General features: G+C 42.7%; 1 protein-coding gene across 1 annotated transcript in view; it reads right to left on the bottom strand.

Moving 5' to 3' along the window:
* Positions 1-1,552: 1,552 nt before the first annotated feature.
* Positions 1,553-24,349, bottom strand: part of PELI1 (pellino E3 ubiquitin protein ligase 1) — a 61,480-nt gene continuing 38,683 nt past the window's right edge. The window contains exons 2-7 of the mRNA XM_075925588.2: positions 19,784-19,928; positions 17,370-17,499; positions 14,273-14,374; positions 5,170-5,367; positions 4,876-5,064; positions 1,553-4,006 (exon numbers count right to left, since the gene is read on the bottom strand). Coding sequence (XP_075781703.1) covers positions 3,440-4,006; positions 4,876-5,064; positions 5,170-5,367; positions 14,273-14,374; positions 17,370-17,499; positions 19,784-19,854 — 1,257 coding nt within the window. The 5' untranslated portion in view covers positions 19,855-19,928 and the 3' untranslated portion in view covers positions 1,553-3,439. The remainder of the gene's footprint in view (positions 4,007-4,875; positions 5,065-5,169; positions 5,368-14,272; positions 14,375-17,369; positions 17,500-19,783; positions 19,929-24,349) is intronic.

Here is a 24,349-nt window from a genome sequence, read left to right as displayed (position 1 = left end):
CGGGCACCTAAAGTGTCCAGTATTCTCTGATTTCTTCCCGGGGTAAAAATACCAGCTGCTTATCTGGTTCCACAGGGGAGCCTGTCTGGCCCGGAAAAGGAAGACAAGATGGCGGACAGTTGCCGGCAGTCTGTTAGGTCCAAAAAGTCTTTCTTGAAGGGGCCATGCTGGTTTTTAATTTTTTAGCTAACTCAGGGTCCTTTTTTTTTGCTCAACAACTTTGGTCTCTCCCCCCCCCCCCAGATTTTTTTCCCTGTTTTTTTTTGGGGGGGGGGGGGGAGGTTCGGTATTTTGGGTTAAACCATCTGGCAACTCTAACTATATTCAATCCATAGAATATAAACTGAAATGTGATCAACAGCAAATTAGCTTGTTAATCTGCCTAAAAACATCACATGGATCTCACAAAGCACAGCAGCTCTGTGCAAACCAGCTACAGACTCACTTTCTGTTCTCTAGTCTTTGCATGTAACCTCATGGGTCTCACTAGGCAACACAAGGCAGTTGGAGGGGGCTGCTGCTGTTCTTATGCAAGCCTTACTCAGGCACATTTTCCAGGCCAAAATATTTATATTCAATCCAAGGTGCAAGAACATGATCTTTGTTCCAGTGCAAGAACATGATCTTTAAGAGCAGTCCCAGGCCCGCCTGCTGTGGGTTTCCAATGCTTCTTTCTACTTGTGCTACCCTTTACTTAGAGAATATTTCTGGACATCTACACCAGTGGTTCTCAACTGGGGTACATCAACTCATCTAGAGGTCTACTTAGTTTTACAACAGGTTATATAAGAAGCATTAGCAAAGTCAGTACAGACTAGAATTCCATAAAATATCTTTAAAAACAACAGAGTAGCCCTGTGGCACCTTAGAGGCTAACAAAAATATATAGGATCATGAGCTTTCCTGAAGTGGGTTTCACTCAACATTCTTGAGCCTATATATTTGTTAGTCTCTAAGGTGCTAAAGGACTACTTGTTTTTAAATTTACAGACTAACATGGTTACCCCTCTGATACCTTATACAATGATTTGCTTATATTGCTCTCTATACATACACACACACACACACACACACACACACGCTAAACACTGAAATTTGTGATCCAATTGATTGTATAGTTCTATGGTAAACATGAAAAAGCAAGCAACTTTTCAGTAATGGCATGCTGTGACTTCCGTATTTTTAGGTCTGCTTTTGTAAGCAAGTAGTTAAGTGAGGGAAACTTGTGGAGTACACAAGACAAAAAAAACCCCAAACACCTGAAATGGGGTACAATGACCTGGAAAGGGTGAGGCTTACTGGGTTAAACCTTCACATCCCTAGTGATAAGTAAGCATCGCTCTTTCCCTTTCTTCCCAAAAATCTGGAGGGGGACCCACATCATGAATATCAAATGTTAAATCCCTGATTCTCAGCAGATTTCAGATTCTGAGAGCACAAACATGCTTAAAGTGAAGCAGATACTTGAAAATGACTGTTCAGAAAATACCATAATTACCATAATTTTCCATATTAGCAGAAAGATGCCCAATACAGCAATAAGAAACTCTAATTTCTATTTTTGGAAAAAAGTTTACTCACATAACTTGAATAAATTAATTTCAAAATAAAAATTAAACTACAGTATATATAGCCTGAATATAAATGATTAGAACAATTACAATACATGGATTCCTTGTTGCATAAGTCTCATTAATGCATGACAACCTGAAAAATGTCAAAAAATTATATTTTTGAAATGTAGTAACAGCAGTTACTTTATACATGACAAGTAATTGAACTTATAATACAAGGTTTCCTGACATTTCCTGAGTGAACCAAACAATATATATATTATATTTTTTTTAGAATGGTGAAACAATTCTTGACAGCTGAAGTAAATAATTCATGACTTCTAAACACAATTCAGCTTGTTTTTAACCAAGAAAAGTCCAGACCAGCTTTGTGGTGGGATAAATTAAAGCTATGCTACAGAGTACAGGGATTTGCTACTATCAGTTTATACAGTACATATTTCCAATGCAAAATAGAGAAACCAATTTAAAAAGCTAGTTAAAAAAAGCTTACCTCTATCCTAAAAGGATCATTTGAACCTCTGCCACAAAACATGGTGGATTAGCATCAAGTTCCATGTAACACATTGGTCTTTTCTGGTAAGGGATTAGGAGGGGGAGGGGCAAAGAAAGCAGAGGTATATTGAAAGTGAGACTAAAAACTGACTTAAAACCAGCCATGGTGTGAATAGTCATTATGCAAGTTTCCTCCATCTCAAACCCTACAAATACAATTAAATCCTTAAGCAGATCTTTTCCTGCACATGGACTGCCAACTGTGCCAAGTTACATGATTGTTCTGTTATGTAGGCAAACATCTATTGGCTCCAAGACTGCAATGTCTTCACTTGCCACTAAATGCATATTTGTACCCAGCTCTGTGAAGCTGAAAGGCAAGTGAATGAAGCCATTGTGTCACCTACTCCTCCAACATATACATTTTCAAAGGCTTAGATTAAAGCAGAATGAATAATTGAACCATCAGATTTCTGGCTAATTCACAGCTTTTTTTGTTAACAGTGAAGAACAGGTGAGTCTTGATTATCCATTTTTCATTGTTTAAACAAACCTCAAATGTTGCTCATGGTAAATAAAAGATTAACTAACAGAGGGTGAAAAATCCTTAAATTGCATATTCAAAGAATTGGATAAATGTTTTCCTGTGAACAGTTCTATTATAGTCCTATCCAATGATCATTTTAAGAAGTCCATCATAATTACCATTTGTGAGGTTAAAGCATATTTTTACAACAATGTAGTTTGCAGTAATTTTGTTTAAAAAGTATTTAGCTACTCTAAGAACTCAATAGTATTCTAGATTTTAAAAAGGTATTTCTACAGTTTTCTTTCTAACCTTCCCCATCAAAAACTATTCTATGCATCCAGTCAATGGATTTAACACACTACTACACCATGCTTCTTCTCTATCAAAACGCAATAAGATAATTTCAATAATAAAGATAAATAGAAAAAGTTAATATACATGTTGTTATATTTTACAATGTTTGCATCCAAGCTGTAAACTAATGTCCTTTGAACTGACCATATCTACCCTCAGTTATACAAAAAAATCCCCAACTTTTAAACACTAAGGGCATGTCATTCAAAAACATTAAACTGAAGGCATTGAATTTCACTATGCACAATTCCCTTCCCTGCTCCAAAGCAAACACTACAGTCAGGAACTTTCCCTTTCCTCCCCATAATCTTGTTTCCAGGCTTTTATGCATCTAGAAAGGAATTTAGGTACTGTAACAAACAACAACAACAAAAATCTTCATTTTAATGCAAACTGTCCAAAGCCCAGAGAATATCAAATAGACAGTTTGTTTAAAATAAGAATTGCTTAGCTTACAAGTTTAATGAAGTTCTTTATGACATGTGTATTAGTCAAGAGGTCCTTGGAAAATAAGTCTGATGTAACCCTGTTCACCAGCCAGCTGATGTGCACAGAATGGACAAGCTGCATGAAAAGTGTGAGTACCATGAGGAAGAGGAATTTGGGACCAATATGCAGTTGTTTTTTCTGAGCACACATGTCCACATGGGCTGAATGCATGAGTTGGAGGTCCTGCATCTACATAAAATCCAGCTTCACATCCAAGCCAGAGAGGCACATAGGGCCCAACAGAGCGGCACATGGGACATTCTCGATCCTTTCCGTCTCTTTCCTCTTTGTTTCCCCAGTTGTGATAGCCATGTACATGGCCACAGTTCAGATACACCCATGGTTGCTTTTCATCTACAACATCTTTCCTCTTCATGCTAGGAAATGCTAATGTGTTAAACCCTACAGGGCACTGAGGCCTGGCAGCATTTATTTCCTGTCTTAGAGCTTCCAAGTGCTTCACTGTAGGAGTGCGTGAAAGTCCTTCCGCAGTACGCCACAGCAACGTTGCTCCACACAAATCAATTAATGATCCATCTTGGAGTTGGTTAGTTTCATTCTCAACCTGGGATGGAAATGCATACATATCACAAAGTTGCTCAACTGTTCTTCACATCTATAGTAATGTTTCACAGTTAAATTGACTAGGAAGTTCTGGCAAAGAGTTTTAACTAGCAAGGATTTTGGGTGCTCAATCTGAGACACCTGTAAGAGCTTGATATTGAGAGGGTGGCTACTCAGAAATTTTTGAAAGTCAGATCCTTTAACTAAGTACCCATATGCCTAATCCTATTCCTTCTTGATCCTGCACCCAGCTAATAGTGATAGTTCACTCCTAACTTAAGACTAATGTATGGTAATATATGCAAACACACATACTGTAAACAGCACATACCAGCCTTCCTAAACAAATGCATCACAACTTAATAAATTTAAATCAGATGTTTAACTTGAGGGGAAAAAAAGGCAGGGATAAGTCTGGTTTTAGGTCCCAACATTTTTTCTAGAGCATGGTTTACATTAAATTCTGTAACATCCAAAGAACTGTGCCCATCCCCCACCTTCCAATGAGAAAACATTGAGGAAATATGCCTATAAGGGAGGGATAGAAAAATCATTTACTTTTTTTTGTCAAAAGCCCACATCGTGCTGTAGCAAAGCTTCCACTGCTTACAGACCAACATGCTAGACTGAACCACTAAATTTAGCACAGCAGTGTAGACAAGCAATAAAATGAGTAATTTAGGGCTAAATTCCACCAGTCTTATTTAGGTTCAATGGCATCTTACTCCATGAACGCCCACTAAAATTAATGTGACTAAGTACAGAGCAAGGCACTACACGGTTTAACTCAATTAAGCATATAAGTCAACGTAGCCCTGGTTACAGCCTTAAACAGTGTATCTGTATCAAATATGCAGCATGTACACTTACCATTTTCCCCCTCTGCTGAGCTGATCTGGTTTCACGGAGGCTGAATACATTCCCACACACAGATATCTCCCTCCACACTCCTGGTTTGGAGTCTTCAGTAAAACCATTGCGTGGATGCATGACAAGAACTCCATTTGTGGTTAATCCATCCATCTGTCCATCTGATGTCTTCCACTTGGCAGCTTTTTCCTATGAGGAATGACAATGACAGAAGTTCCCTTCATCTGTAATTCTGAGATATAAACTAGTTTAAATACAAGTTTGCATTAAGCTGGAAAGAAAGTGGTTTCTTACCCCAAGAAAAATGTTTTTCGAGGAATCAAATCCTGCAGCATATATTCTTGCTGTAAAAGGAGGGTTCCGTTCACATATGATTCTGCAAGCAAATCTCGATATAGTGCTCTGTACAGACTGTGTATCTGAATTACTCTGACTTCCAGGAACCGTATCCGTCACTACAAAATCTATAGGGCTCTCTGTTGACCGACCAATCTAAGGAGGGAAGAACACACATGACTTAGAAGCATCAGCAGAAAATATTGAAACCAAACTTTTTAAAGTGGTCAAAAATAAATCCTGACCTTTCAGTTATAGGCATTTTACCACCTGAGACCCTAATCCCATCTGAACTGATTAAGTTATTCTACCTCTAATTTGGCTGCAGCATTATTATAAACATATTGTCTCACAGTGGGACCAAGACACGAGCTAATATCTTCTACTGGACCAGCATCTGTTGCTGCAGACTACAAGATTCTGAGCATCACAGAACAACTCTTCAGGTCAAGGGAAAGTAACAAAAGTGTTTAACTCAAATATGAATTGAGACAGATTATTAAGCATAATGGATTCACATAGAGAGTTGGAAGGCAGTGGGATGTATTGTAAATTGTTGTAAACCGGTGTCTCAGAGTCCACAGATTTTAGTCTAGCAGAGTTATGAATTTAAATCTCCAGGCTTACCTTTAGAACAGGGTTTCCCAACCTATGGGTCGGGACCCAAATATAGGTCGCCATTACATTTCAAAAGAGTTGCCAAGTGTCTCCCCAGGTGGCTCTGCACTCTCCTCCCCACATTTTTGAATTGCCTTGGGTCACCAAGTCTTCCTGACTTGTCAAAATGGATCCCTATCTGGAAAAGTTTGGGAACCGCTGCTTTAGAAGGTTTCCTTTGAGGGCAAGGACTGATGGACAGATAAACGATCACTCTTCATAAAGTGCGTGTCTGCAGGTGATATGGTGTTTGTCTTATTTTTCAGTGGGAGTTCACTTGAGAATACTGAGATTGATTTTACACACACAATAGCTGATGGAGCATTTGATGCTGTGGATGATTTTACACACACAATAGCTGATGGAGCATTTGATGCTGTGGATGATTTTACACACACAATAGCTGATGGAGCATTTGATGCTGTGGATGAGGTATATCACAGATTGTGATAAGGATGTATAGAACTCATGAATCTTAAAACAGGAGTATTATGTGTGGTATTAATCATTGCAGCAGTGAAGCTATCGCTGCAGGTTTGCATCTGTTGCTGCTTTGAGTTGGTGTGTCCTAATTGGTGGGGAGCTAACTACTAGATGAGCAAGACAAAACTGTAATGTTGTTTGAGGGCAAGAAGGGGAGTTTGGGAAAGATTTCATTAGGATGTGGCCCCCCATCAAATGTGGGTTGTAACTATTTGATGATTCTCCATATGCATTGTAGTGTGAGTTTTCCAGGGACAGCCAGGGGTATGTGGTTAGTGGTTCTCTCCCTTCCCTAAATTATATTGAAGCAGGCTCTCCAAGAGTATTTGGGGTGGCTATCTCCATGACACAATCTACTTTTCCCGCTGAGTATCCTTGTTATGTGAAGGTTTCACGCGTGTTTAGGTGAGCATCCCAGACTCTGGAGTAGTAAGCCCTGTGGTATCTGAATGCTTGGCTGTAGACAGATTTCTTAATCTGTCTGAAATGGCTGCTGGACCCATGAAGGTAAGTGTGGTGATCCAGGGGTTTCTTGAACAATATATAGTAATTTGTGGTATTCCATTGCTGAAGTTGATGGTGTCCAGAAAATTACTGCTATTTTGGCAGTGTTCTAGAAAGAGAATGTTGGGATTGTGTCACAATTCAGGTGGCTAACTTTCTATCAAACAGGACCGTCCACAGAAGCAAACAGGGCTGGTTTTTCTGGTTTACCTAAGTAAAAGATCTTTGCCCAAACAGGGAGGAGTCCTGTGGCACCTTATAGACTAACAGATTTATCGGAGCATAAGCTTTCGTGGGCAAAGACCCACTTCATCAGAAAGGTGCCACAGGACTCCTTGCTGCTTTTGCAGATTCAGACTAACATGGCTACCCCTCTGATACTTGCCTAAGAATCATAGAATCATAGAATAATAGGACTGGAAGGGACCTCGAGAGGTCATCGAGTCCAGCCCCCCGCCCTCAAGGCAGGATCAAGCTCCGTCTACACCATCCCTGACAGATGTCTATCTAACCTGTTCTTAAATATCTCCAGAGAGGGAGATTCCACCACCTCCCTTGGCAATTTATTCCAATATTTGACCACCCTGACAGTTAGGAATTTTTTCCTAATGTCCAATCTAAACCTCCCCTGCTGCACTTTAAGCCCATTACTCCTTGTCCTGTCCTCAGAAACCAAGAGGAACAAATTTTCGCCTTCCTCCTTGTGACACCCTTTTAGATATTTGAAAACCGCTATCATGTCCCCCCTTAATCTTCTTTTTTCCAAACTAAACAAGCCCAGTTCATGAAGCCTGGCTTCATAGGTCATGTTCTCTAGACCTTTAATCATTCTTGTCGCTCTTCTCTGTACCCTTTCCAATTTCTCCACATCTTTCTTGAAATGTGGCGCCCAGAACTGGACACAGTACTCCAGCTGAGGCCTAACTAGTGCAGAATAGAGCGGCAGAATGACTTCACGAGTTTTGCTTACAACACACCTGTTGATACAACCTAGAATCATATTTGCTTTTTTTGCAACAGCATCACACTGTTGACTCATATTCAACTTGTGGTCCACTATGACCCCTAGATCCCTTTCCGCCATGCTCCTTCCTAGACAGTCGCTTCCCATCTTGTATGTATGGAACTGATTGTTCCTTCCTAAGTGGAGCACTTTGCATTTCTCTTTATTAAACCTCATCCTGTTTACCTCTGACCATTTCTCTAACTTGCTAAGGTCATTTTGAATTATGTCCCTATCCTCCAAAGAAGTCGCAACCCCACCCAGTTTGGTATCATCTGCAAACTTAATAAGAGTACTCTCTATCCCAATAACTACATCATTGATGAAGATATTGAACAGTACGGGTCCCAAAACAGACCCTTGAGGAACTCCACTTGTTATCCCTTTCCAGCAGGATTTAGAACCGTTAACAACAACTCTCTGACTACGGTTATCCAGCCAATTATGCACCCACCTTATCGTGGCCCTATCTAAGTTATATTTGCCTAGTTTATCAATAAGAATATCATGCGAGACCGTATCAAATGCCTTACTAAAGTCTAGGTATATGACATCCAGGCTTCTCATATTCAGTTTCCAGAGACTTTAACCCATTCTTGGTTGAAGAACTAATGTTTTCACTTTGCAACTGCCTGGTCCCTTCTATCTCTATGATAGATACCAACGATGGCTTCTATCTTGCTTGTGTTTTCCAAATTTCAAGAGATAGAAAGGAAAGTACAGCATTCCATCCTATGCAGCACTCCACCCCTTTGTATGCATAATGGGGCTTTCAGAGTTTAGATTCCACTGTGCATAATTTATATAGCAGACAATGAAAGACTTCAATTGTCTGCAGGTTTGATCACTTCCTGGTGGTTGGGATTTCAGAAACTGTAACTATCCTCTCAATGGTAGAAAGATTTGGACAATAAGATTTCTTGATGATTTCAGAGTTCATTTTTCCTGAAGCAACAAATCTAATGATTTACTGTGTGGTTTCCACTGATGGGAGACATCCAGTCATGTTACATCTTTTTCTTATTTGATGGGGACATGCTACTTGTGTTCCTTCAATTTTTTCCATGTGCAGAATAAGTTGTGTTAGGTGCACCACCAGTAGAAACACATGGTGACGGCTGTGGGCACTCTAGATGGCATCTGAATCTTTCCTGCATGGCCACCCAGGCGTTTAGCTTACAGTGAATGCTGCTTGGGTGTGGTGTCCTCTTCATTGTGAAGTAATTCCTACAGTCAGAGGAATTCTAGATGTCTACATTAGTGTGGCATCACGTCCTGTAGTGGGGCAGTTTAGTCTATTGGACAGGTTCAATGAGAATGTCATCGAAATCAAACTACTCCTCAATGAGAAGAGAATGGCATTTTGTGCTTGACAATGATATAAATTGCAATACAAAGAGAGAAGCCCATGCTAAGGCGAGGGCAGAAGTCCAAAGTAAAGCCACAGAACTCAAGAACAAATGGTGGACTAAGAAAGCGCAAGACCTCCAACATTTTGAGGACACCCATAATTCACATAGTTTTTTAAATTTCATTAAGGTTGTTTATGGGCCAGCTTGTCATGGCATGAACCACCTTTTCTCTAAGAATGTCCTTCAAAAGCATGGTTCCAATGAAACCTTTAATTTTCACTGGAAAGAACATTTTGAAGATCTTCTTAATTTTAACTCCATGGTTGCAGATGAAGTTCTTGAGCAAATTCCCCATTGACCTAGGGATGAGCTCGGAGACCCTCCCAATATACGATGACATCAAGCAGATGAACAAGGTCCAGATGGGATCTCCGCTGAAATCTTTGAAGATGGAGGACCAGAGTTAATTCAGCATCTTAAGCTGCTTATCCTTAAAATCTGGATAAAGGAGGAGATACCCAGTAAAATGAGGGATGCCTTGATTGCTATATCCCCTTTCTTAAAGAGGGTAACAGATTGTGGAAACTATCATGGTATCTCTCTCCTTGCTGTTGCAAGCAAAGTTCTGCCTCTGTCAGAAGAAATTATACAGAGTCACAGAGTGGCTTCCAACCATGTTGCAGAACTGCAGATATGATCTTCATTGAATGACAGCTGCAAGAAAAATGCCGGAAGCAAAACCAACCACTGCACATGGCTTTTATTGATCTAACTAAAGCCTTAGACTCAGTGAATTTCCATGCCCTTTGGATGGTACTTTCAAAGATTGGATGTCCTGATAAATACATCAATGTTCTAAAGTTGCTTCATGACATCATGAAAGTGACTATTCTGAGCAGCACTGGCTTCCAGAGTAAACCTTTCAAAGTACAAGCAGGAGTCAAACAGGGCTATATCATGGCCCTCAACCATGTTTGTAGTCTTTATTGCTGTCATTTACTTAATTTCTGGGACGCTCCCAGCTGGCGTTGAAATCATCTACAGGGCAGGTGGAAAGCTGTTTAGGTTTAGCAGGCTGAAAGCTAAGAGTACGATTTCCACCACATCAATCCTGGAACTTCAGTATGCTGATGACAATGCAGTTTGCGCCTATTCGAGAAAGATCTTCAAACTATTTTGAATAGGTTTGCTGATACTTATGCGGGACTTGGTCTCAACCCTCAACATCAAGAAAACTGAAGTGGCTCCATCAGCCCTCATCCAAAGGAGATACCATGTGCCCCATCAATTAAAATCAATGGAGAGGCACTAGAGAACGTTGATCATTTTCTCTACTTGAAGTTATTTTTAATCCAAGGCAGATATTGATGTAGGAATCCAACATCCTCTGAGCTGTGCTAGTGCAGCCTTTACTCGTTTACAGCACAGGGTTTTTGAAGATCACGAAATTTGAACAGACACCAAGCTTCTTGTCTATCAAGCCATCATTCTCCCAACACTATTGCATGGGTCTGAAACCTGGACAACCAACAGACATCACTTGAAAGTCCTTGAGAGGTATCACCAATGCTGCCTCTGCAAGATCTTGAAGATCAAATGGGAAGACGTGCGCATTAACATCGGTGTTCTGGAAGAGGTAAACACCACCAGTCTCGAGGCAATAATCATCCATCAGCAACTTCACTGGACTAGTCATGTGGTTCTGATGCTAAACCATCGCCTCCCAAAACAGGTCCTGTTTTCTCGACTGAAAGAAGGATCCCGTAATGTAGGAAGACAACGGAAGCAACAGAAGGACTTGCTAAAGGTTGACTTAAAGAACATTGACATTGACACTCGTGAGACACTGCCCAGCATCACTCACAATGGAGAGAAGTCCTACAAAATGGCTCCCTGCATTTTGAATTTGCCCACTGACATGCTGAGGAGGAGAAGAGGTGCAGGAAGAAGGGGAGACTGGCTTCTAGTCATGGTATGCAGCCTCCTGCTGTACCTGGAAACATCTGTCCTCATTGTAATGGACTTTGTGGTTCAAGGATCAGCCATCTGAAGGTCCACAACTCCCACGGAGGATGATCATACTCAGCAACAAGAACAAGTGATTGCCCATCATCATCAGTCCACTGGAGAGTATGATATTTGAATTCCAGTTAGGCAGAGTCTTGATAGGATAAGGCTGCTAAGTTGTGTAGTATCCAAGTGGCAGGACCTGGTGTGTGTGTGCGTGTGTGTAGTTTTTTCCACTTTTTGTTTCGGTGTTTCATGGCTGTTATTTTTCTTCTTCATTGTTTTGGGTTTCCTGCACAATCTTCAGGTACGTTTCCTGATTTTTTTCTTCAGGTGTGTGGGACATAGGGATGTTAAATTTAGATTAACTAATTGAATAGTCGATGGGATTTCCATCTACTAGTCGATTAGTCTATAAGGGCACCTCCACCACTGAACTGTAGCAAGAGCCCATTTCAAAAGCAGAATTGCAGCAGAGCAGTGCAAGTGGAGACTGCTTCAGTCCCTGCTCACGCTGTTTCAGCTGTGCCTCTACCTCTGCTGCCCCCCGCAGAGATGGTACTGGGAGGAACAGGCTTTTAAGTCTACTCCCCCAGTACCAGCTCCTGCTCACCCCCATTGCTGCCTCTCTTTGATAGAACTGAGGCAGCAAAGGAGGGGAAGCTACTAGTTGCATCACTAGTCAACTATCTAATAAGCTTATGTTTATCCGATAATCGACTAGTCGCTTACATCCCTCGTGGGAGCATGGCATTTTTTTGTTGGAGGTGGTCCCCTGTAGAGTTCCTTGATGACCTCTAAAATTTGGTTGATTCACAAGGCAGAGAAGCAGTTCAAAACTGTGGTGAAGTAAGATGTGACAGGACTTCCTCCAGAAGCAGTTTAATCAGAAAGATAAGCCCCAGTATGTAAGCCCACAGCTGCTGATCTGGGGCTGTCAAAATAGCAAGAAAATGATCTCTTTATTCATGGAAGAAAAATAAAGCCACGAGGGGCTTCATGTACCCAGCACATGTTCCAAGCCTGGGACATATTAGCCAGCCCTCCTCTTCTGATGGGGCACTGGAAAAGATGGCCCTGCTTGTCAGGAGAGACAGAGTACAAGAAGCTTGTATTACCACAATGGAACACTGAAAAAATAGCAATGAGCTCAAACAAAGCACTCTTGAGCAGACAGTCATACCACTAGGCTTCTTGGGATGGAGGCAGCAGCTACTGCCAGCGTATTTGCTGACAAGGTAGTTCTCCCTCTGATTGCGAAGAACTGGCTGAATTCTGCCTTCAGTGAAGACTCACTCAACACGCTTCACTACAGTGGGGATGCATAAAATCTGACTGCCTTGTCAGTTGGATTTATCACAGTACTTGAGTAAAAGGGAATGTTTTTATCTCATTCCAGCCAAGACATTCAGATAGCAGATCTAAATGACTGGGGTGCTACTGAATTCAACAGCTTGCTGCCTGAGCTCTGCAATATCATAGCCATTTATGGAATTGACAACCCTTTCCCTAATGTTCATGATGTAGTATATTGTACTATATCTCAATTACTGAGGACATTGCAAAAGCAGAAAAAGGAGACTAAGCAATTGGGGTATTTTTTGGTGGGAGAGGGGCAATGTTCCCTGTAAACTGCGCATTTGTGCAGCTGCTTAGAAAGATTCCAGTGCTGCCCAACTGATTAGCAGAGCACCCAGAGCTAGATCTTTGTTTCTCCTGGTGTTACACATCAGTACATGCCTCGGTGCATGTAATTTATTCCACACATGGATGGAAAAGATTAGAGGGAACATTGGATGTGGGTATTTCTTCTTTTGCATGTACTCTGCTTTCTAGGCAGGATAATCAATCAGTTCACATGGACTGGCATGTGTGATTTAAAAAAAGCATTGACACTGCAGCTGTCTGAAGAACATTTTTACAAACATAGCTTATTTGTTCCCTCTTTAGAGGACCAAGGGAATTACAGACCAGTCAGACTAACTTCAGTACCAGAGAAAGACACACATTATTGATCAATTTATAAGCAACCTGAGGCTCATAGGGTGATATGTGAAAGTTAACAGATTTGTCAAGAAAAAAAATCATGTCAAACTGACCTAATTTCCTTCACTGTCAGGGTTACTGGCCTAATGGGTAGGAGGAGGAGTAAACATGATAGACCTTGATTTCAGTAAGACTTTTTATAGCCACAAATGAGATACCCATAAGCAAATTAGGGATGTGTAGAGGAGGTGAAGTTACTATAAGCTAAGGGGTTGAAAAACACACTCAGAGTAATTATCAATGTGTCACTGTCAAACTGGGAGATGCATCTAATGAGGTCCCACACTAATATTTTCAGTAATGATTTGGATAATGGAGAAGAGTGTGCTTATTAACTCTGTGGACAGCACTATGATGGAAGGGATTACAAGCCGGGATTAGAATGCACACTTCCATTTCATGGCACTTACTAGTGGTTAATTCTCAAAAGAATTTTGTAAGCACAAACTTAGCTTCAAGTTCCCGCAGTGAGATAGTTATTCCTCACTCTCCATTTATAGGAGGAGGCTGGAGACAGACAGTTAAGTGACTTGGTTACAGCCACAAAGGATGTCTCTGGCAGAATGAAGACTAGAACCCTGTTCCTTGTCCTCATGGATTAATCCCAAACACATTTTACCTTCAAACTAAGGATGTTAAGTATTGAGTAATTCACTAATCAAACAGTCGATGCATTTTTGCATCAGCTATTCGATTAGTCGATGGGCAGTGCTGCCCCTTTGAAACACCGCGGCAGCGTTTCAAAGGGGCAGCGCGGCACGGAGCTCAGGACCCTGGGCTCTGTGCAGCTCTGCTGCTTTGAAGTACCCTCAGTCCTCCCGCCCTTGCTGCCTCTGATACAGGCAGCAAAGGAGGAGGGGGAGGAGTGATTAGTTTACTATCTGATAAGCATTTGCTAGTCAACTAGTCCTTAACATCCCTACTTCAAACACTGAAAACGTTGAGTGAAAGGGGGCCCTATGTTATTTTTTTAAAATAGAAAAATATATACTGCATGTTCTTTACATACCTGAAACATATCAGTGTTGCTATCATGTGTATATTCAACCACCACCGTCTGGGCCCGAGACAAGGTATACGATATGCTATGTTGATCCTTGTTGCTTATTGCCTATAGAAAATTAAAATATAATAAAAATTAAAAAGTTAAGCATCACAAATACTAGTTAATTGACAAAGAATGGTCACGTTAAAGACAGAACAGTTACAGTAGTTAGACTGACAAAGTCAATGCTTGTGTTATTTTTTAAGTTAATTTTGTGCCTTTTTTCTTGCAATCCTTTATGAGGCTTAGCTTTACATAGATGCCTATTTTAAACATGACACAAAGTACACCACCCGAATCTTAATTTAATTGCCTGACTTTTAAAAATGTAAAACCTCTAGATTTGCTAAAGAGGTATCAAGGATGTCTTGGTTAAAAAAAACAAGCCCACCCCTGACACCCTAAAAAGAATCTGAGTAGAGTATGGTAAGCATCTGCACTGCTCACAGAACAGACTAAACACATGAGAGCTGAATTAGGCCCCCAAACAAATTAAAACTTCTTAAATTAGGGATGTTAAAATTTGATTAATCAACTATTCGATTAGTTGATAAGGAGCTTCTGCTTTGAAATGTTGCTACATTTCAAAGGCAGAAGTGCCACCTGGCATTCCGCCTTTGAAATGTACAAGCAGACTAAGCGTGGTGCTCCCTTGCAAGTGGGGCTAGAGAGTGAGAGACTTCATGAGCTCCCCTTCCCCAGGGGCTGACTGAGGTGGAGGCAGCAGTGGGGAGCATGTGAAGTCTTCTCCCACTGCCGGGGGCACAGGTACCTAGAGGGAACTGCCAGCTGTTCAGAGCAGTTGGCTGTTCTCTCTGGTGAAGGGGGAGGGGTAAAGGCTCTGCATGTTCCCCCAGCTCCAGGCCAATCAGGGTCTGTGGGTGGGGGAAGCACAGAAGTGTCCTCGCCCTGCCCCTTCCACAGTGGCCCAAGGCCACTTCCCTAGTCAAAAATTATTGCCAACTCCTGCTCAAGAACATGGAGTAATCAAAAGGAGACATCAGTAAATTGTATCCTCATGACATGGCTACACAAGACACTAACATCTACTGCAATGTTCCCTCTATTTTTTTCCATCCATGTGTGGAATAAATTGTTATGTGCACTGCCAATAGAAACATGTCAGCTGTGAGTATTCTGCTAATCAGCTAGGCAGCATTTGACTCTCTCCCAGGTGGCCACCCAAACACTCAGCTTACAGGGAACACTGATCTACAGCTCTGGAGCAGACTGAAGCCTCCCTTTATGGGTGTATGAAAAGATACAACTGTGAAAGGTGCTTTCCCTGTTTAATTCCCTCCTCCCTCAATGGCTGCTGACAGCTGCAGTCCCTGCATGCTTCTTATTACAATTACAAGCCAATTAAACAGGATTTTACATCTCTAGCACAAACACTACTGAGCATATAGTCTAGGATTACAGACAGTCTTCTGTTGTGCTTGATGACTACACAAATTCATTAAAGGTGTACCACTGCGGTGTTATGGATTACATGGAAAGATGTTCAGACACTGGAATTAAAAAAAACAATGAAAGACTGATCCAGACACAGACCCAACTGGTCCCGTCACTACAATGCAACAAGAAACATTTTGTGACAGACAACTAGCCATGGCTAGTGTCAGACACAGGAAAGAGGCTAGGTGATTAAGCAAGACAAAAGCTAAAAATATGAAGGTAATGCTGGTAAAACCTCCCCATTCTGAGTTTTTGCAACAGCAAGGGGGAAAAAAGTGGATTTTATTTTAACTTTCAGTCACTATGAGATCATGGGGTGGTTAGAAAGCTACCTGGACAGAAAGCAGTAAGTGTTGCTAGCAAAACAAAGGAAATGGAAATTTACTCAACACCGGATGCAAGAAAACTAGCAAAATAGATTGAACTTTCAGTTTTCCAGCCAGGGCTGTGGGGTTTTTTGAGGTTTATGCCATTTTTGGCTAGAAAAATAATGGCTTGTTGTCTATTACTGAACAAGTATGTCTTCACAGACTGCTTTGAATAAAATACCTTTGAGCCTGAGAAATAATGAACTCACAGTAAGAGCTGTGAGCACAATCAAATGAATTACAGCATCAGAATCAAACTTCTCTTTTATACTTCTCTGAAGTGAGAAGAGGCCTTAGCTTCTCTAAATGATCTGATAATAAGGAGAACCAGTTCATAAACTTTTAGCTCAGGGAATTACACAAAATAGCTGGCTCAGTCAGATCTTATAGCCATTACATGAGTGTAAATGCATTGGCTTCAATGTGTTTAGTCAGAGGTGTGAATCTGAAACATGCCATACACCTCCTGAGAGACTGCTGAGCATCCTCAGTTCCCACAGACTTTAGTAGGAGCTGTGGGCACTTGGTTGCTCACTGGAAATATTCCACATCTGCAAGACTGGCACCAGTGCAAGTGTGCACAGAGCCCAGATACAGTAAGGATTATTCTGTGAACAATCCTGTTAGCAGCTCTGATCAGAAACATCTTTTGTTTTAAGCTTCATCAGTGCCCCTTCCTGGGTTTAAAACTTCCCCTCTCTCCCTCCTACGGAGTATCTTAAACTTGATTTTAACCCCCTTGCAACACTGAGAACCCCAGCTCCTTTCAGCCCTTACCCCATCTGTGACTGACCTCTACCACCAGCAGTCTGAGTAGCAAGTGTGTTCCAGTGAGGGAGCATGGCAAGTAGCGCTCCACATGAAATTCAGACCTAGCTCTAGTTCTAGAAACTAGAAACAGAAAATCTGAAATACACCTTGGTAGCACGCTCTGGAGGGAAAAACCAAACAGACAGTGTTTTGTGACCAGTTTAACTCTTAAAGGTTTACTAACAACCATTTGTGTCGTGAGGACTGGGAACTGGATTTGTTTGGGCTAAATAGTTTCTTCCCCTCCCCCCCAGTAAATGAAAGGCACCTACTGCCTGGGATACACTCCTCCAATCTCTTTCCCACACTTGGTCGGATGCTTACTCCACCACGTTTACATCTGGGTAGTTACACTGAGCTCTGTTGATTTACAGAGGTGTCAGAGAGCAGAATCTGGCCTACAGTTAACAAGCTGTCAAACATACCTTTGCTGCTTGAGGAGTGCAGGCAATATGCACAGTGCTGGGTTTCACCCCATTTGCCTTGGGTCTTTTAAATAAAGCAAATCTGCTTTTCCTTCTTCCTCTATCTCCATTCGGCAGAGAGCCATTATACCTGTGGGGGGGAAAAAGCCATTACACATGGTAAAATAGATGAATAAATAAATGTTTTAAAAATTCAGTAATTGGTCCAAACAAGCATTATAGGTAGGCCCTCTCTGGTTCGGCAACATTCATGGTCCAGTAGGATCGTGGATGTTGCTGGACCAGAAAGCCCCAGTGGCAGAGTGGCCGATGGCTGGGAGCATGGCTGGGGGCATGGCCTGGACCACTGGCCCTGCCAGGATTATGGGCACAGCCAGTGGCCCCCTGGAAGAGCGTACAGGTCAGCAGCAGGAGGCCAGAATTGACCTCCCTTGGTCCAGTAAACTCCCTCATTCAGAACAGGTCAGGTCCCCGAGGGGGCCAAACCAGAGAGTTCTAATCTATATGGTGTTACAGATCTAAAAACCAAGTTTAACTGAACAGTCTTTGGGGTAATTAATGTACAGTAAACTTCCGATAATCCGGCACCTTTAGGACCGGGGGTGCCGGATTATCAGATATGACGGACTATCAGAAGGGGGGGCTATGACGGGTCTGGGGTGGGGTGGGGGGATACTACCCCAGACCCCCTCATAGCCCTCCCTTCTGATAGTCCGGCTCTGCCCCAGGAGTCCCCGATTCAGCCGCTGCTGGTCAGTTTCAGCAGCGGCTGAATCGGGGACGCCTGCAGCAGAGCAGCTGGGGTGCTGCTGGGTTGGTCTGGTAGCGCCAACCCTTGGCGCCGTGAGACCAACCCGTCAGCACCCCAGCTGCTCTTGGGGACGCCTGGGGCAGAGCAGCTGTGGTGCTGACGGGTTGGTCCCGCAGCGCCGCTCCTCGGCACTACTGGACCAACCCAGCAGCACCCCAGCTGCTCTGCCCAGGTGTCCCCAAGTCAGCCACTGCTGATACTGATCAGCGGCTGACTCCAGAAAGCCAGAGGCAGAGCTGCTCTGCCCCAGGCTTTCTGGAGTCAGCCGCTGATCAGTATCAGCAGCGGCTGAATCGGGACGCCTGGGACAGAGCAGCTGGGGCACTGCTGGGTTGGTCTGGTAGCGCCAAGCCTCGGCGCTGCGGGGACCAACCCAGCAGCACCCCAGCTGCTCTGTCCCAGGTGTACCCAAGTCAGCTGCTGCTGAAACTGACCAGCGGCTGATTCCAGGAAGCTGGGGCACAGCAGCTCTGTCTCTGGCTTCCTGGAGTCAGCCGCTGGTCAATTTCAGCAGCGGCTGAATCCGGGACAGCTGGGGTGCTGCTGGGTTGGTCCCGCAGCCCCAAGGGGCAGCGCTACTGGACCTACCCGGCAGCACTCCAGCTGTTCTGCCCCCTGCTACCCGGATTCAGCCGCTGGTCAATTTTAGCAGCGGCTGAATCGGGGAAGCTGGGGGCAGAGCAGCTCCAATGGTCCGGCTGCCCGGAGCACTTCCGGGTCCCTGATGGTGCCGGACCATCAGGAGTGCCGGACCGTCAGATGCCGGACCATCGGAGTTTTACTGTATTATGAAAAAGAAGCAGCTGGAAAGCGGCACAGAACAGTCTGAAAAGAGGAATATGGTACACAGATCTCTCTCTGGGTATACAGAATTAAAATGGTACAGTCACAAAAAAAATGGGGAAAACCATGCATGTGTTTAGGGCCCAATCCTGCTCACAACTTCAAAGGGAACAGGAGCTAACCCTAAATTGGTAAATGATGTAAGATTTATGGTTACAAGTAGCTTTATCTTCTATAATTCTCTTGCATAGCAGAAGTAGGACTCAGACGAGAAACAGTTACTGCAAGATGACTTTTCCAGAGAAGAGATCTCAGATAACTAACACTCCACTCTCTACCTCTGGCTTATCCAGACTAGGGGAAGAGCTGTTTTATTAAAATATGTTTGTTAAAACATGTTAACGCCCTACTGTAGACAGGAAATGCCCCCCTAAATATGACAATCAAATAATGTGCTTAGTACATTTTATCTACTTTACACTAGGATTCTAAAGTATATTAACTAGTGTGCTTTTAATAAAACACTGTTTCTTAGTCTAGACAAGATTTGAAAAAGGAGCATTTATTTTATGTTATTATAGATCCTGTCTTTCTAGTCATGGCCTGGGATCTCCGAAGAGGTTATTAGTGTGCTGGAGGTTTAATGCCACATAGCTCACTTGGCCTGGAAAATAAAAGAATGTAGCAGGAAATCAAACCCAGGCCTTCCACACAACTACTCAAAGCTCCATGTGACTGGCTCACTTTTCATTGAAGAGACCCTGCAGTAAACTAATATTAGACCTCACTCTATGCACTGTTTTCTAAATAAGATACTCACCCTAATACAATCAGTTCACCATACTTTACTGGTGTTTTAGATGGATGGTTTTCTTGATCAGGAGAAAACATGGGCTTAGTTAGTGACGACTTCTCAAATTCCAGGTCTCTGATCAAGAGCCTTGGCAGACTTTTTTCATTATTTCCTGTAAAATAATAAAGGGAAAACAAATTAGCAAGATATCAAATAATTAGTTATTGTCTGCAAATCAGCTAAACACAATGGCTTAAGTGTGCCAGCACATCAACTAACCATATACTGAGATAGCCATGTAGTACAACCTTATACTACTGTAAAAGTGATCTCATATACACTGGTTTCTCATGTTTTAGTTTGTCTTGAATAACAGTCTCTGATTTTTAAATCTATGAACGAGCATAACACCCATAGACCATACAGCACACCCAGCAGGTGTAAGTGCCACTACATGAGACAACTTACAGAGAAAGGAAGAATGTGTATGCACTTCAGCCTTAGCTGAGAGCCAGCTGCTTTTTAACTCGCTGGCTACGTCTACACTGGCCCCTTTTCCGGAAGGGGCATGTAAATTTCACTAGTCGTCGTAGGGAAATCCGCGGGGGATTTAAATACCCCCCGCGGCATTTAAATAAAAATGTCCGCCGCTTTTTTCCGGCTTTTAAAAAAGCCGGAAAAGAGCGTCTAGACTGGCCCCGATCCTCTGGGAAAAGGGCACTTTTCCCGGAGGATCGGGGCCAGTCTAGACGCTCTTTTCCGGCTTTTTTAAAAGCCGGAAAAAAGCGGCGGACATTTTTATTTAAATGCCGCGGGGGGTATTTAAATCCCCCGTGGATTTCCCTATGACGACTAGTGAAATTTACATGCCCCTTCCGGAAAAGGGGCCAGTGTAGACGTAGCCAAGGTGTAGTGTAGAGGGTCATGCTCCAGAGATCCCAGGTTCGGTTCTGCTTATCAGTGTTACACATGCACACTAATTTCAGACAGACTGCCTTCAAGTAACTTCTGTAATCACCAAAAATAGCCTATAAAGAATTGCCATAGCAAAATGGATCTGCCAAACTGTTTCCACTTATTATTCTCAATAATTTAAATTAAGTGGTGCAGAACCACATTTGATATGTAGAGTGATGCTTTGAGATAGACTCTCAAGACAGGAAGTTGCCTCGTCAGAAGACCAGAATGAAAATATTTAAAGAAAGTAGGCTCTTTTCTGATCCCTAATTGTCTATGCACACAAGTTTTGTCAAACATGCTTAGGATTTAAAATTGTTTGCTGAATAATTCCTGGGCTGTTGCTTATAAGCAGTTAAGTGCAAGTATGAGATACTACAGTGAGTTTTGGAGTAGACACAGAGGCCACATGATACTGCGTCTGTCTCCAGGTCAGTCAGATATGTTTATTTCTTAGATCATGACTTCCAGTGTAAATATTGTGATTACAATTTCACAAGATTTTTACCATGGATACTCTAAAATTACCTTAGAATTTGTCATTTCTACATATTTTCCTTTCAGTAAACCTATTCACTACAGCTACTGCTGGACAGGATACCCAGGAGATATGAATGCAGACACAGTGAACAGCCTGTTAGTTACAGAAAATGCCCTGAATTTCCTCCCTACATCTTTTCCTGTAGTACACTTCAGGTACTTCTAAAGAAATAGACAAGTGACTTGCCTCAAAGAGTGAGTGACAGAAAGAGGAGCTGAACAAGAGTACCTCCTGCTAAATTCAATCCACTAGTGCTAGCTCATCAATTCACCCACTTGATGCAAGTGTTTTGTACAAGTAATCTCTTATCTGCTCATTTCAACACCACAACTTTGGGTTAACAAAAACTAAACCAAATGATTGTTTGTATTATTGTATCACAAATCCTATGCTAGTTCCAGGACTTCTCACATATTTAAAGCTCCTTATAAACGATAAATCAATTCTCACATTCTTGATAAGAAACTGTCATTCATAGTTAACAGGTGGCAAAACTCAGTCTACAGCGTCATAGCTTTCTGGCTCTAGGGTATGAACAAGTTACAACATTGTAAAGTGCTAGTGTGAACCAGGCTGCAGTTCACCTCAGTGGTGGTTTACCTAGACCATGGGGAGACCTCTCTCAATACTCATGCTGCAGCCACACTATCAGTTTAATGTGCTGCCACAGCTGCTCTGTAAACATAAGTGCAGACCAAGGGTAGGGAATCTTTTTTGGGTCGAGGACTGCTGACCCACAGGGGGAGAGGGGGGAAAAAAAAATCAGTCAGGGAACACACACACACACACACACACACACACACACACACACACACACACACACACACACACACACACACACACACACACACACACACACACACACACACACACACACACACACACACACACACACACACACACACACACACACACGAAGCAAACAAAACTCAAACCCTCACTGATGTGGCTCCTGACAGAGAAGAAGACAGACACTCTCCACATTCCCCTTGCACATCAGAGCCATGGGGGGTCCAGGCTAGTAGATTGTGTGTGCTCCAGCCACATTGGGGGGGGGAGGGGAGGAGAAGAGAGAAGAGACAGCATGGTGGCTGGAGCACCAGTGCAATGCTCGTGGAGAGCCCCAAACCTCCTGACAAGCTGGGAGGCTGCATCCTGCTCCCAGGTTCCTCACCAGTGGTGTAGACTGAGCTCCAGCAAGACTTGCCCAAAATCATTCAAATCAGCAGCACAATTGCTGCTGCCCAATGTCTCTTGCAAAACGTCATGACCACTGACGGAAGTCACTTATGAGCAGATGCTCAGCAATGCAGGATTGTTCTGTTATGGCCCAACACTTTTGAGTGTCCTTCACAGTTTACTGGCAAATGTTTAGATGGCCCTTTATATTAAACCCAATTAATCCACTCCCACAAGTAGGGATGTAATAGAGTACTTGATCAATTCATTAATTAACTGATAATTGATTAGCAGCCTATCCCCATTGTGGCTCTGCATTTTAAATGAGAGCAAGGTGAGCAGGCAGACCAGCTCAGTCCTGGCTCATGCTGGGTCTGGGACCAAACTTAACTGTAGCTTTGCAGTTTAAAAACACATCTCATCAACTGGCCAAATCACCAGCCCTCCTCATACTGTCCAGGGTGATCTGAATGTCCAGGAACACGAGAGCCAACACCACAAAGACACTCTGCCTAAACACCTACTCTGGTCCCTAGCTGCGCTGCACTTCTAAAAACTCCTCTTCCCCTATGATTGGGCCCACTTGTAAGTTAGGGCCTGCATTAGGTGCCTTGAGGCACACAGGCCTACAGCAACAGCCTGTCATCACCACCTTTGTTAGCCCTAATTGCAACAGTAGCATTTCCTGTTCTGCTTTCTCTAGTGTTTCTCCTTCAAATCCACTGGAGCAGTGATCAATATAATATAGTAGATTTACCACCTGTTGATCTGAACAAAAGCATGCTACAAGCAACTGTTCACGGTCTTAAAAAAGGTAAAAAAACCACACCTACATTCCTGGTTTTCCTCTAATGACTAATACATTTGCAAATTGCAGATAGGAATATAGGCTGCAGAAGAGATCAAATGTCAGTCTTCTCTGCATACTGATGCCCTACCAGTCACATTTTACAGTGAGCATTTCATATTCTCTGAAGTATACAGTAGATGTCATTAAAACTTTTACATTTGTTGCTTAATCATTTAACTGCCAAGCAATACTATCAGTCTGGTAAATAAAGTGAGGTGATAATTAAGATTTGAATCGGAATATGCAAGTAAGCAAGGCAAGAGTACAGAGAAGCATACTTGCCCCATGCTTGAAAGACCAAGAGGATAGGAGAATATCAGGGACAAAAGTTTTGGTGTGAAGTAGGGATGTTAATGGCATTGCATCATCTAATCAATGGAATTTCCATCGACTAGTCAATTAATTGATATGGGGTGTGGGGGGAGAGGAGGGAGACTGCAGAGCTACAGCAGGGTTAGCTCCTGGCCCCAGGAGCTAACCCCACTGTGGCTCTGTCATTAAAACATATTAAGAGCCTGACAGCTCACACCCAGTCCCCTGCTACATCTCTACCTCCTCTGCCCCGGTGGAGATGGTCCTGGAACTATTGCAACAATTCAAAGGCAGAGACGCCACTTACAGACTAATCAAATAGTCAATGGAAAGACTATTCCATTAGTTAATTCATCTAAATTTAACATCCCTAATCAAAACTCATTGACTTGGCTCCCTATAAGACAAAAGACAGTATCTCTCTCAAACTCAGGATGCTAGGGCTCTGTTCATGCTCCAGCCCTGGGGAGGGTGTGTGTATGTGTGTGCTGAGGCTCCAGGGTCCGTTTCCCCCCCCACACACACACACCCCCCACAGTGGGGCAAGCTAAAGCTCCTGTCCAGCCCTGTTGGGACAGGGTGAGAGGAGAGAAAGAGGGTTGCAGAGATTTACCATGAGAGTCAGATTAAGGTAAACGGGGGGGGGGGGGGAGGGGGGCGGATCCCTATCCCTGAATTATTGTGATCATGGGAATAAATGATCTTCCATGGGTGTCTAGAGGGAGGCAGTAAGTTGCATAAACATTTTTGAACT

This window comes from Pelodiscus sinensis, chromosome 3 (assembly GCF_052426305.1).
Source record: "Pelodiscus sinensis isolate ZL-2025 chromosome 3, ASM5242630v1, whole genome shotgun sequence".
In the NCBI taxonomy this organism is placed as follows: domain Eukaryota; kingdom Metazoa; phylum Chordata; order Testudines; family Trionychidae; genus Pelodiscus; species Pelodiscus sinensis.
Note: the sequence above shows the minus strand (reverse complement) of the source record. Positions and strands in the feature narration are given on the sequence as shown.